The sequence below is a fragment of the Triturus cristatus genome, chromosome 2_1 (genome assembly GCF_964204655.1).
Source record: "Triturus cristatus chromosome 2_1, aTriCri1.1, whole genome shotgun sequence".
Classification (NCBI taxonomy): domain Eukaryota; kingdom Metazoa; phylum Chordata; class Amphibia; order Caudata; family Salamandridae; genus Triturus; species Triturus cristatus.
The window spans coordinates 939366214-939380152 of record NC_140581.1 but is presented as its reverse complement, the minus strand read 5'-3'; the positions used below and the strand labels follow the sequence as shown (position 1 = coordinate 939380152).

The following is a 13939-nucleotide window of genomic DNA, read 5'->3' as shown; positions in this document are numbered from 1 at the left end:
CTGGGCTGGGATTCTGTTTGAGTTTTAAAGTCTGAACTTCTACTGCAATTTCTCCTAAGGTGCAAACATTGTCCATGTGGTAAGTTATCTTTTAATGTTCTGGGATGAATGCTATCAGTTTTTACAAAGTTATTTGTATCTGTAGGTTTATGGTGTGTGTCAGTATTAGAAAATAAAGCGGTACAAAAGGGGGTGGTGATGGAAGGAGCATCAGAACCAATCAAACACTCACACCCAGTCAACAGATCTGGGGTTGATCCATCACCGTTCTTTAGCCCACTCTGCCACCCCAGTTCAGACATGGCCATATGCAAATCAGTCTGACCCTGTGCCTCATGGGAACAGTCCAGCCCGAACTGCCAAGCCATGCCTTCCCTGGACCGGAAACAAGCTTCCTAGGACTGGTTTCTGGCATTTCAGCCGTCTTCAGCCAGGCTTGCTTGAATCCAGTGGCAAAGTGAGCAAGGGACTCACGTCTGAGCATACCCTGCCAACTTATGGCGAACAAAGCGGTACAAAAGGGGGTGGTGATGGACGGAGCATCAGAACCAATCAAATACTCACACCCAGTCAACATATCTGGGTTTGATCCATCACCGTTCTTTAGCCCACTCTGCCAGCCCAGTTCAGACATGGCCATATGCAAATCAGTCTGACCCTGTGCCTCATGGGAACAGTCCAGCCCGAACTGCCAAGCCATGCCTTCCCTGGACCGGAAACAAGCTTCCATCAATTGTTGTTTTTGCATTTGTCACCCCGAGTGGGACTGGTATGCTCAGACGTGAGTCCCGTGCTCTCCATGCCACTGGAATCAAGCTATCCTGGCTGAAGAGGGGTGAAACCCCGAAACCGGTCCTAGGATGCTTGTTTCCAGTCCAGGGAGGACCTGGCTTGGCAGTTCGGGCTGGACTGTTCCCATGAGGCACAGGGTCAAGACAGATTTGCATTTGGCTGGGTTCAAACTGGAATGGCATGGTGAGCAAAAAAACGATGGATTTAGGCCCAGATCTCTGTACTGGGGTGAATGTATGACATTGTTCTGCATTCTGTCCATCAATTGTTGTTTTTGCATTAGTATTCGAAAATACCCTGCTCAGTGAAGATCTGGCCATTTAGAAATGTAAGAGCGGGGTGTGTCTGTGTTTTTTCAGATTTGTATAACAATTATTTAACCAGTGGAAGAAGAGAGCTGTAGAATCAGTGTCGCCTGACGATGCAATCAGGAGATCATCTATATCTCTCGTCCACGTTTTTACGCAAGTAGTGTTTAGTTCCATACATACAGAAGTTAGGGATCATAATATATACAAGCCATCTGATCTCACTGGAAACAACATATGGTTGAAACACGTAGACTCATTGATGTGGGAGTCCACTGAATTCCATTGACAGCTTGCTTTTAATCTTGCTCAAGGATATGAAAATAAATTCAAGATACACCGGACACCAGAGAGTAATTTTAGTTAAGATATCCTACACCAAGAAAATCAAGAGCGCCGCTGTTTTTCATTGCAGTGCCTGACCAGATACACAAGATATGGTGGGTGAGACCCAAAGGATGGTTCGTGCCACCAGTGATTCTATTTGGTGAGGGTCCTGTTAAATAAATAGGGATGCCCCCCCCCCCCCCCCCCCCAACTGGATATTTTAGAGAGGCCTAAACACTATTCAGACTGGCTTCTCTCTCCTTTGATTATAAGGATAATAAAAACCTTAGTGAACAACTGTGAATGGGTCCTAACTGAACGCCTATCAAAAAAGTAGGAACCAGGCTCAAATCCCACTGTGGCATAACAAAAGGGTTAGGAGAAAACACACTGATCATACATTTCAGGACTCGCAAAACAAAGGGGGAACATGAGAAGGGAAGGGTGATCTGAAAGGCAAAGGAAAGCCAACATGTTCTCTACATACCCTTTTCATCATTCCAGAGGCACAACTTTTCAAGGCAATAGAAAGGGCACACTTGACGATGTCAGACTGCTGTGTTTTGAAGGGGACAATCTGGTGATCTGTGCACAAAGTGACAAACCTGTGCCACCTCCCAGAGAAAACCAATTTAGTGGAGGAATGGCAGACAGGTAAGATCACATTTACCTTTTCATCAGACATCTGAAAAGCAGTTAAGTGTCCCACTCAATATCCAAGCATGAAGGTGTGGACTCTGGAGATTCAGGAGGCAGATCTGCCCCTCTGATTGGGACAGAACCGGAGGTATCAAGGATAGGGGGCTAAACACACAGTGAAGAAAGCTTGACTTCAACTGAAAAGCGTGCTCCAAGCCTCTTTGCACCAGATACTGGAGGACACACAACGTCAGGCAAAGTAAATTTAAATGATTGGCAAAGAGAATCACATGAGACATTAGCCATTGATCGAAGATGCTCTTCACAACCTCCAGGTGTAGACGCCACTCGTGATCAGTAAGATGACGCAGACTCAGATCGTCAGTTCAACTGTTCAGCGAGCCTACTAGATGTTTCAACATCATCCATATTCCATGTGTGGACCCAGGATCAGACCTTCAGAGGATCTTGACTGAGAGACTGGGAGCCTACCCCTCTGCTTGTTCACAAAACATAAGAAAACCGTCTAGACAATTTTCTGTTACATCCGCCTCACTCATCTAAACTAATTTTTTTTTATCCAACATAGAATCGCAGAACTGCCGAATCTCCCTAGGGGCATTTCGGATGACCATACATCCATCGTCACGACAGTGGATAAAATGGGGAAAAGGACAAAGATTATAGTAAATAGGAGCACGATACCTGGTAAGCGCATTAGTAGCGACCATAATTTAGGTAGCCGCCAAAGAAACATTTGAGATCAATCTGAGACAGATGTGCACTTTATGAGAGTGCAGGAATCTGCGATGTTACATCGCATGCGCTACAACACATGCGATTACAACGCGGCCGATACGACGACTGCATAGTTACAACACACGGCATTACTTCGCAAGTCGTTTCTACGACTTGCTGTAGGCGGCACGCTGGACTTAGGAATAGTATAATTTACTATTCCAACTCCAGCGTGTGCAACAGTAGGGAAGCTGTTGGAATAGTAAATTATACTATTCCTTAGTTTAGCGCACCCGTAATGGCTTGCGTTGTAACAATGCGGTCGTCGTATCGTTGTAACCACGACTACGATGTAATCGCATGCATTTTAGCGCATGCGATGTAAACGCTGTTTCCCGAGGAAAGACAAGGTTTTTTTCTGCAACAAAAATACATGGGAATGAGGAATAAAATGCAATCATCTAAAATGTGCACATCTCCTTAGAAAGCAAATATGTGCAAAAACTTCAAGTAGAGACAGTGAATGAAATTAAAAGGGATAAGAAGCAACTTTGATCAGTATGATGGAAGGAAGCTAACTAGATATGGAAGGTATCACAAAGAATATATTTACAAGTGGCAGACACTTTGTTTGGATTTGGCGGAAGGAAGGGGGAGCACAGCCCTGTCCTATTGTTACAATCCAAAAATCCTAACTCATACTTTCCAAGCAGAATATTTTTGCTGCCCTTATTAACAAGGAAGTTGTATATGAATAGGGAGCTAGATCAAACGTGAAGAACGCATCTAGACCACAGTCAAAACTGAAATTTCCATCAAGTTGCAACAAAGGCATTTTAGTAGGTATCAGACATTTTTATCAGAGTTGTGTGCCGTGTACTAATATATGGGAGGATGCCTTTGTGTTTTGTAGGCACTACACATTACAGTTAGAAAACGGAAAACAAGCCTTGAAATCCTCACTGTAAGAAAGTTTCTAGCTTCAAAGGGGAGACGTACGAAGTCCAATTAAATGGTAATTCCACACAATTTCCGGATCAAGTCATACCATAGAGGGCCAAAAGCAAATGAATTATCTCGAGATCCACAATGTTTTAGTTAGATGTGGGTCCAAAGTTCAGGAATGTCAGCTCATGTCTTCCTAACATGGGAGGAGGTAATCTGCTTTCATCTGCTTCTTTTTTTCCCAATATGCAGATGACACCACCCTACTACATAATACTTTCATACAGCAACATCTGATCGCCTTGGATTTCCATACCAAACTAATTAGTTGGTCATCAATCTTCTGAAATCTAAGACAGTGCTCATAAGGAAGAGGCGCTATGAAAAGATGAAATAAATAGACCATGGAAAACATGTACATGGAGTGCACTGCAAGCTTTAGAAGTATTCAGGTGTGTGGCTGTGGAGGACGTGGGATTAAAGCTAAAATCTAGTAAGGCGACTTATAACATAAGGGATTTTCATGGTAAACTGGATCTTCCTACCATGAAATCTCTTGTCAGCGATAAAAGCTAAACGTATGTCCAGTTAAACTTACAGGCAAGAAGCCTTTCAGATAAAAAATGTAATTGGTAGGCTCAGTTGGTACGTTAAGGAAGCAGTGCTGTGTGGGGGCCGGTGTGCCAGAAAGTCGGACCTCTTTGTAACGTTTATGGGCTAAACACTAAAACTGCTAGTACAAATAAAAGTTAAATAGCTGTGCGAAAAGATCTTCCAGTAAATGCTCATCTTTATTAAGAGAAGAACTAATTCAACGAAAAGTGACATGGGTCGCTATTGATGTTAATACGAATTTTACTGAAGAGTCTTATTTTTCAAATTCAAATAACCAAATTTAAAAAATGTGAAGTTATATGGAAGTGTCAATATTGTAAAGATTTATCAAGCTTTAAAGATCAATATCGTTTTAGGAATTGATGTGAGGGAACTCCGGTTGATTTGTGTTTTAATGTTATAATTGTTTTAATTAATTTCTAATAAACATTTGGACTGGTTGGTATTGCTATGCACGAGGCAGTGGACCCTCGATCCTTAAAAGGGTGTATGTATTATTATAGAAGTCCATATACAGTTAGCAAGGGCCGGGCAAGGTCCTTATTATCAATGTTAATCTAGTTCTTTTTAGAGAAACAAATGAATCGAACTCTAAAAACTACAAGCACTCTGTGGTACTGTAGGAGCCCCAAGGCGGAAATCGAGTACAGTAGAAGAGTCAAACTTCGCACTGGACAATGGGCTGCAAAATTGTTATCAAGGAGAATGTAGCTCTTGGTGAAATAATATCACCAGGAAATCATTTATCGGATCGGTTAACATTACAACTAAAAAGAAAATAGTTCACTAATGGTCTAGTTTGTAGCTCTCCGAATAAAGTGTAAGTAACAACATTATGTAAGTTGTAAGTTGTTTACATGCAATAATATCGATGATTTGTTATGTGGCTAGTGCACCACCAGATGGCACCAAATACTAATGAGAAATCTGGGTCCAGAGTCATATTTCGTTAGAAATGTAAACCACTGATTTTTCATTGCGTGAATGAATGCCAGATCAATGGTAAAAATATCACATCTGCACACACGCGCTTGCGACGGGTGGGGGGGGGGGGGGGGGGGGGCGTAATCAGGGGTACGTGGGAAGGTGATGTGCTGGGCTAGGATACATTTATTAAAGTAACTGAGATAGAGTGTTATCTGGCACACGAAGCCTGTCACACTGGGAAGACGGGAACCAGTGTCCCTCACGGGGCATGTGGAGGTGAGGGAGGGGAGACACATGGCACATCAAAGACCTCAACAAAATAATCAGGATGGACCTCTTCCTCTTTGGATTTAATTAAGAATTGGAGAGGCCATTCAGACAAGTTCGTTTAGACACATTACACCCTCAGAAATACAATACATGGATTCTTTATTACTGGCTAACAATGCCAGTATAGGGGCCAGTCCGCTCACGCCAGGCCCAGAGTAAAGAGAAATGATTTCAGCATGCACACTGACATATACCATACCTTAAAAAATCCCTGATGGGCTAAGACACTTATATAGGTAGCCGAGAAATAATAGATTAGGGAGACCGATTGTCACTAACTTTACACAATGGCGCAAGACTCCCGTTAAGGAGAACCCCTAACCAAATGGAAAGCGCGCCAACTTCTGAAAGCATTATGGCGCCATACACAGGAAAGAAGCTCACTGCATAAACACCTACGATAAATTATTCCCTTATATTTTTTTGTTTGCTTACACACCGAGCTTTTTATTACTTGGCTATTGTTACAAAATATTAAATCTTACTGGAAACAAGACTGCACCAGGTACAGAGGTCCATGTCATTTAATATATATATTTACCAGAGAAGATCACAGGCAGCACTGACCCGTCCATGAAACCCTGCTTAGAAGTAATAACCGTAGTCTGCAGGTCAACCCTGTACTGATGAGACCCTGACACTACAAGTTGGGTCGAAACGTTGTCGACAATACCAACTGGATAGTCTAAAAGATGAAAGCACCAAAGAATAATCTGGTTGATCTTACCTTGCATTGAGAACAGAACAATTGGACATCCTTATAGATACCAATAACCCAGTTTCAACAAAAAGCCACTTAATTGTCACATATGTCTAGAAGATTCGTTATAGGTATGTCACTTGGGGTTCGTTTATCACTCTCCTTCCTTTTTTCAAGAAGATCACTCACAAAATATATGTTCACAGTTAAAAAGTTACCCCCCCCCCCCTTTTCTTTTTTTTTGCAATCGAAAAAAAGACTTTATTCGGCTGAAGTTAGTTGAAAGAAATAATTTGTTCTGGCCACATAATCTATGTATAAAATAACTCTTGGCAGACGTGTTCTGTCCCATTATCATTCTCTCCTGATTAAATCAACACAGAATGAACCTGTGGTCATTTGAAACTTTTTAAAATGAGTTCCATGTGAATACTTGTCATAAGTTAATACTTAATACCCTGTTTGCATGGACATATGGGTTGCTCTTGTGTTTTGAAAAAGTCATTTGTCAGAATCTTTGCCCTGCTGGCATTCATGGAAAAGCACCGAAATGGCTAGCTTCATTCCCGAGTAACAGAGCACAACCCTTGTTTTTACCACAATACTGTTCTAAACCCAGATTGATACCCTGTGGGATTCTAGCAGGATCATAAGTCAGACTAATGTGTTTTACATTTATCAGTTACCCCTAGCGAAGTGTGGTTTCTCCTTGATGTCATAAGCCAATGACACTCAAATGGTCATATTGTTAGCAGAAGTCTCAACAACAGCCTCTAAGTCTTAGAGGCTGTTGTTGAGACTTCTGCTAAGAATAGTGCTGGTATGTTACTGGAAAAGCAGGAAAACTTTGAAATTTAAATGGAGATAAAAATGAGCTGCTCATCTTTGGCTCAGTTTCTCTTAATAATGCACCTAATTGGTGGCCATCAGAGTGGGGAGTGCCCCCCACCTCATTATAGAGTCTGCTGAAAACCTGGCCACATTTGTAGACAGTGCTATAATTATACAAACAAATTAATATCATCATAGCGTCTTGTTTCTACTTTTTACATATGCTCCGTAAAAATCTCCACTTACCTAATGAGTTTAGAATGCTGTTCGAGCAACAATAATGTTGCACTCGATTACTGTAAAACCCTGAATTTGGGTATTCCAAATAAATCCCTGCAGCCATTACAACTTATTATAAAATGGCGATTAGAGTACTTCTGTGTCCTCCTCATTTCAGCTCAATAACAGAGGCTTGAAGACCACTTCGCTAGCTACTGGTTAGGAAATGCGCTACTTTTAAAACTCTATAATTCACTAAACTTATTACAAGCAAGATCCTCAGCTACTGCAGTCCCACGAAAAGTAATGTGATATGTCTACCGCTGATCCACAGAGGCTTATTTGTTAGACATTCCAGATGTCTCATGTACCTGTTTGAGAGGTAGGGCTTTTTGCTAACTGGCTCACTGACTATGGAATTCACATCCGTAGGAGCTCCGCTCGGAAACTAGCCATTAGAATTCTTTGAAAGAACTTCAGGCTTTTGTTTCTTCCGATAAGTTGCTTTCCTTCTAGTACAGCATCAGGACACGAGACTCATATAATCATGTGCTCTATAAATGTTTAATTCATTCATTCATTCCTGCACACACTCACTCATTCCTGGCCTAACAGTGACTCATTTTTTACATACTATGGGCTCTGTTGATGGCATTCTCGCTATAACTAGCATAGTTGTACTCAACTCATGACATATCATGAGCGTTCCTGATGATATTCTGGCTACCCCTAGCATTAGAGGGCCATACATGCGGACACATTCTTTGCCACCCTTAATATAATATACCCATCCATGACATGTTTTGGGCACTTCCATAACATTCTGGTATCACTGGCACTCGAGTATGACAAACTGTGGCATTTGTGACGCCATGTGCGCTATTCCAGTAAAACAGTAGCGTATCCTGGACATCGTTCTTACTGCCCCTGGTACAATAGTGGTGGATTCTCGACATCTTTCTGGCTATCCCTGGACTAATGGTGTGAAACTCCCTGCCATATGATGGCATCCCTGATATTTGATTACAATGAGAAATGGATAAAAACAGTGAATCTGTGCATATGTGAGAGCAGTACATGCAAGTGCATGGGACAAAACATATGTTTATGAAAACAATAAGCTTCCGTCTGTGTGAACTGAGTTTATGCAAAACGATAATTCAGAATTTCTGGGTAAAATATTTCAGATATTGAAATCTAATGTTTGGAAAAATGGTTACATTTATGAATATAGTTAATTCTGGGATTTTAGGGATAAAACATGATGAATGTAGGAGGCTTACTGCCGATTCTAGTTGCTTGGTAGTAGATGGCATTTACTGTAATGGCAGCTATCTCATGACTTCTATACTGATAAAGCTTTATATGGTAATAGAGCCACTGCTGTCAGAGGCTTGAGCGTGTAGAACTGGTGTAACCGGTATGGTCCTGCCAGCTCCATGTAATTAAGCAATAGCATTGCCACGTGACCTTGTAAGATCCAGGTAGATCGGCAGCTTTTGGCCTGTGAGATCTATATTACAATTCAATTCCCCCCAGCCCCTTTCAGGTATACTATCAGTGGTAACATAAGGCTTAGAATTTCAACTGAAAAGGATGGATTGAATTTGAAACAAAGGAAGTTATTACATACTTTCTGAAAAACGAAAGGCCACGTGGCATTGCTTAACTAGATTATTATATTACTTTTGTAATTTCTTATGGAATATCCAAGTTCTTCCATGATTTGTTTTCTATTCATTTTTGAGAATGGGCTTCAACACTAGTATTATGTGCACCACAAAAGTATTACAATAGTTCATTCAGAACCATTTCATTTGAAATGCACAAGGTGGCCCTGTTTTTGCAAAGATAGTTCTGGGGAGAGAACCCCAAGAGAAAATCGATGTCGCTCGCTTTCCAACACTCAATTCCCTTAGAAATAGGTATTGTTTCCCAATCAAAATCTACCAACAGCCACTGTGAGATGTCTGTCTGCTCTCTTCGCTTTCGAACAGAAGTGTAATTGCGGACACTGTCGGAAATGTTCTGGGAGAAAACCACCTGTACTTCTTAACCACACCACTAGATGGCAGGATATGTACAGCACAGCAATAAAGAACAGCTTCCCACTGCAAAATAAAGCAAGAAGCAACACTCACAGAATGCCATTTGAAGATAGAGCCCCTAGAGTGTCAAAGGAAAATGCTAGAAGAAACGCATTAAAGAAAAAACTTATATGGCCCAACTTCTAAGTCTGGGCTCTTCGAAGAAGCCAACACCGTATATAAAATTGCCATTTCTCTAAAGAAGCAAACTGACAAGAGCAGAGGTGAGCTATGAGATGAGTTACCCATGCAGTTTCAAAACAAAACAAAATCAGGGTGTTACGATAAGCTATTATTACACTGAACAGTAGAACATGCACAGCAAGAGACAGCTTACTTCATCATACAGGCTCCCATTCACATCTGCCCCATATATTGGAGCTACAAATGTTAAATTCTTCCAGTATTTGCGTTCCAAATCTTCATAATCCATGTATCTTGGGGTGCAATACCTGCAAATACAAAGAAACCATTTTATTTTCAAATTTACAACTGAATAAATAAGATGGAACGCTATGGAATAAACAAAATGTTACTTACCTGTCCTTAATTGTAGTATTCCAGGGTGGATGTCAGTATAGATCCACATATTTAGAGTAGCAAGAGATAGGTGGAAGGTACTGAAACACTGTGAATGAAAAGGTCCCATAACCTGTTCTAATACTATTTTGATTTTATTTTCGAACAGAAATAGACTAAATAAGAAACTGCTTCTGGGGATTCATGAATTCTAATAGGAAATGGCAATTCATTACTCAAATGAAACCGAGTAGGCACGTGGGAAAGTAGAGTAACTATTACTCATGAATTCCATGGTAAGGCATCAGCAAGGGAGCAGTTAGTTTCGAGACGGATAGAAATGTGAGTACACGGGGAGACTGCACAGATGTCCGCAGTTAACTGACCCTACTGCTGTGGTGAGGTGATGCGCCTGGGACTATTTAGCTCTCCGGATATGTCCCATTCCGGTCTTTTTTTATCGATGCAAAAGCTGTTCTATAAAAATATAAAGAAAGACAAGCAAACCTAAAAACCTTCTTTCTCCCGGGCCCCTTAACTGATATTAAAGGTATTGAGAAAGTGCTTTCTCCACTAAAGGGGTTGAACCCACTCGGTACCTTGTGTACAAGAAGCATGGCACGTAGAAATGTGTAGCTGAGAGTCTGCTAAAAGAATAGGCCTGCCCTTGAAAAAACGAGGTTTTATTGCAGGGAGGTTACCCCTCCTTTGGTATCAGACTAAATAAAGCAGGCCAGTTCTAAAATAGCCCCGTCTTAATAGAAGTACATAATCTTAACCCAAGTGGCAGCGCATTCCTTAAAGAACGCCCTCCTTATCTGACCAACCAGACTCGAGGGGTTGCATCAAGGCCCAGGACCCTTGCACGCAGGGGGCGTTTAGGAACATGAGATACAAGGCTGTTAAGATATTTAGGGGGAGTCCTAGTCATGGCTTTGCACCTGAAGCACAGCGCTATAAATTTAACTTGCGTATCAATGGCCGCCCAATGGAGTTTATGCAAGTGAGTGGAGACTGAAACAAGCCGAGGGACGCGACACAGGAGTCTGGCAGCTGCCTATTATACGACCTGCATCCTCTTCAACAATAACCTCGAGGCTCCTAGAAAGAGAGCACAGTTCCGTAAACAAGACACAATATAATAAGGGTTTGAACAACAGTCCTTTGGGCAGAAATGGGAAAAAGCCAAAGAATTTTATGCACACATTTAAGGAGCTAAAAACAACTTGCAGGCCATTTATTGATCTGAGTGTCCGCCGTGTGTTTGCTATCAAGCCAGAATCCCAGGTCTTTAACCGCCAGTTTAGGAGTGGGAACTGGACACAGTTCCTCTGGCCAACCAGACGGTCCCCAAAGCTGAGGCTGATTACCTACAACCAGTATTTCTGTTTTGTTCATGGTTAATTTCAGGCCGTTTTGTTCCATTCAGTGGACCACAGGAGCTAAACAAGGCATTAACTTAATAATGCTCTTGCCCTCCGAGGTAGACATTGAAAAACCAATTTGGTAGGTATATGAAAACAGTAATGATGAAGGCCTCCACTATGTCTGCCAAAGAGCGGACGTTGATATAAAAGAGAGTGGGGCTCAAGTAAGATCCCTGAGAGAAGCCAAACGGAATTTAGCGAACAGAGGATGAAGAAGAGTTAGATGTGACCTGAAAGTATGACCTTGCAGAAAAGAACAGAATCACTGCAAATTTGAGCCCTTATTGCCGCTTTCCACAAGAGGGTGAGAATGGAGTATAAGTAAGTGTACATAGATGTCCATGCATATGAAATTATAGATAAGAACTGCAATGACCAAAGGTGTCCGGGGACGAGGGTGGGTGCATGTTAATCTACAGCATTACATGTCAAGAACAGATGCTTACAGGGTAATAACAATCTGTTCGAGGCACGTGTGGCTGTAGATACACATGTTTTGCATAGACTGTATAGCTGCCCTCCAAAAGCGGTGGCTAACCTGTGGACGTAGAAGTTGTTTGGAAAAGTGTACCTAGCACCACTTGTCCTACATTAGCTTGTTGGAATGCTGGAACATCCACACAATAGTGCTGGTTAAATTTGTGTGGTGTAGACCATTGAGCTGCTTTATAAATGTCAGCTATGGGAATGTGGCCTAAGAAAGCCATAGATTCCCCTATTTTGCGAGCAGTGTGCACTCTAAGGGGTATAGACAAACTTCTTTTGCCTTTGAGATAGCATGTCTGGGTGCATTTAACGATCCATCTAGAAATGCCTCATTTTATATTGGATTTTCCTTTATGAGGAGGAGCAAATGCAACAAAGTTGTTTTGCGAAAATCTTTCATCCTGTCAATATAATACATTAATGTTCTTTTGACATCTAACGTATAAAGAGCCATTTCTGCCATGGAATCTGGTTGAGGAAACAAAACCGGTAGATCAACTGATTGGTTAATGTGGAAAGGGGACACTATCTTTGGAAAAGGTTTGGGTTGGTACACAGAACCATCCTATCCCTATGAAGCTGGAAGAATGTTTTTTCAAAAGTTAGTTTTAACTTTGGCTAGTTGCGCAAACAAGCCATGCCTCTGGTCCCGCCCTTTGGGGGATGGAGGCCTTCTTAAAGCAGTGCATTGTGCGTCCGCGCCACTGGCGCGCCAAAAGCAAGCCCGTCTGCACACAGATCGTTCACAGCGCCAGCCATGCTGCCAGTCGGGCGCGAGATTCGAACACTACTCTCTCCTACTCGGCTGGCTTCCTAAAGGAGATTAATCGCAAAGATAAAAATCATGAATATGTATTCTTTGATCTCTCAGATCTCAGCGCTGGGGATAAAACTTTATGTACTGCCTGTGGCCTTTATTTTAACGTCTCGGGTGCTAATACTAATACTGCATCTCCTGCCATGCTTCCCTCCACCCCTGACTTCGTTTTACAGTGATGTAGAGCGACGCAGTGTGCACTCATTAATGCTGGGTCACTGACAAAACACTGTTTAGAATTCAATCTTTTTTTGGACACCTATAAGCCCTTGGGGACCTTTATTATGGAAACTTGGGTGGATGCTGCTTCCAGCCCAAAGATGCATGTAGCTATTCCACAAGGCTTCTCGATTTACAGATTAGAGAATCCTGGTAAACAAAGCGGTGGTATAACCATTGTCCACCGATCTGATTTGTTGGTTCAATGTTCATCTTTGCCCTCTTCAAATTGTGAAGCAGTGTCTTTTCAGGTCGAAGTGCCCAAAAATGTGGTCCTAAAAGGGAACCTTCTCTATCGGCCCCCAGGGTCACGGGCCATCTTCACCCAAGAGATACGCAATTTATTAGAAGCAGATATTCTCTCTAGCAATCTCATAGTACTGGGTGATTTTAACTTGCATTTGGCAGCATTAGATATTCCTGATATTTTATCTTTCCTGTCCACAATGTCAGATTTTAGTTTGTTGCAATTGGTAGAAGGTCCTACACATGCAGCGGGCCACACCCTTGATGGGATCTTTTCAAACAATGCTGCTTTAAGCAAGATAAAAACTGTGCCTCTATCCTGATTCGTTCTTTTTGAGTGTCATTATACACAAGCTTGTCAAGCTCCTCCTGCCCATCCAGTAAGGACGGCATCTCGTGCATGGCACAAAATTCAAGTCGAAGTGTTTTTATCGTGGCTTACAAATTCCTGTCCCACTAGCTCGGATGATCCAGAAACAGCAGCCCTGTAATATTTTAAGTGGCTGGAAGCTGTGTCCCTATCCCTAGCTCCAGTTAAAAGATCCCAGATAAAAATAATAATCTATCAGCTCCCTGGTTCTCAGAGGACCTTAGGACCCTCAGGCAGAGGTGTAGAAGGCAAGAAGAAAAATGGTGCCTAATGCGAACGAGAAAAAGTCAAGTACAAAAACTGCTTAACTGTGTACAGAGCACAAATCCGTAAAGAAAAAACAACATACTTTACAAAAAAACTTAAGCAGCTAGTAATTGTTCTAAAGAACTGTTAG

The 13939-nt window shown here is 41.8% G+C and overlaps 1 protein-coding gene across 1 annotated transcript in view; it reads right to left on the bottom strand.

The window, feature by feature from the left end:
* The window catches only part of KDM4C (lysine demethylase 4C), a 1697337-nt gene that overhangs the window by 1441993 nt on the left and 241405 nt on the right, over positions 1 to 13939 (bottom strand). Inside the window, exon 4 of the mRNA XM_085633463.1 lies at positions 9796 to 9910. Within this exon, the coding sequence (XP_085489589.1) occupies positions 9796 to 9910 (115 nt within the window). The remainder of the gene's footprint in view (positions 1 to 9795; positions 9911 to 13939) is intronic.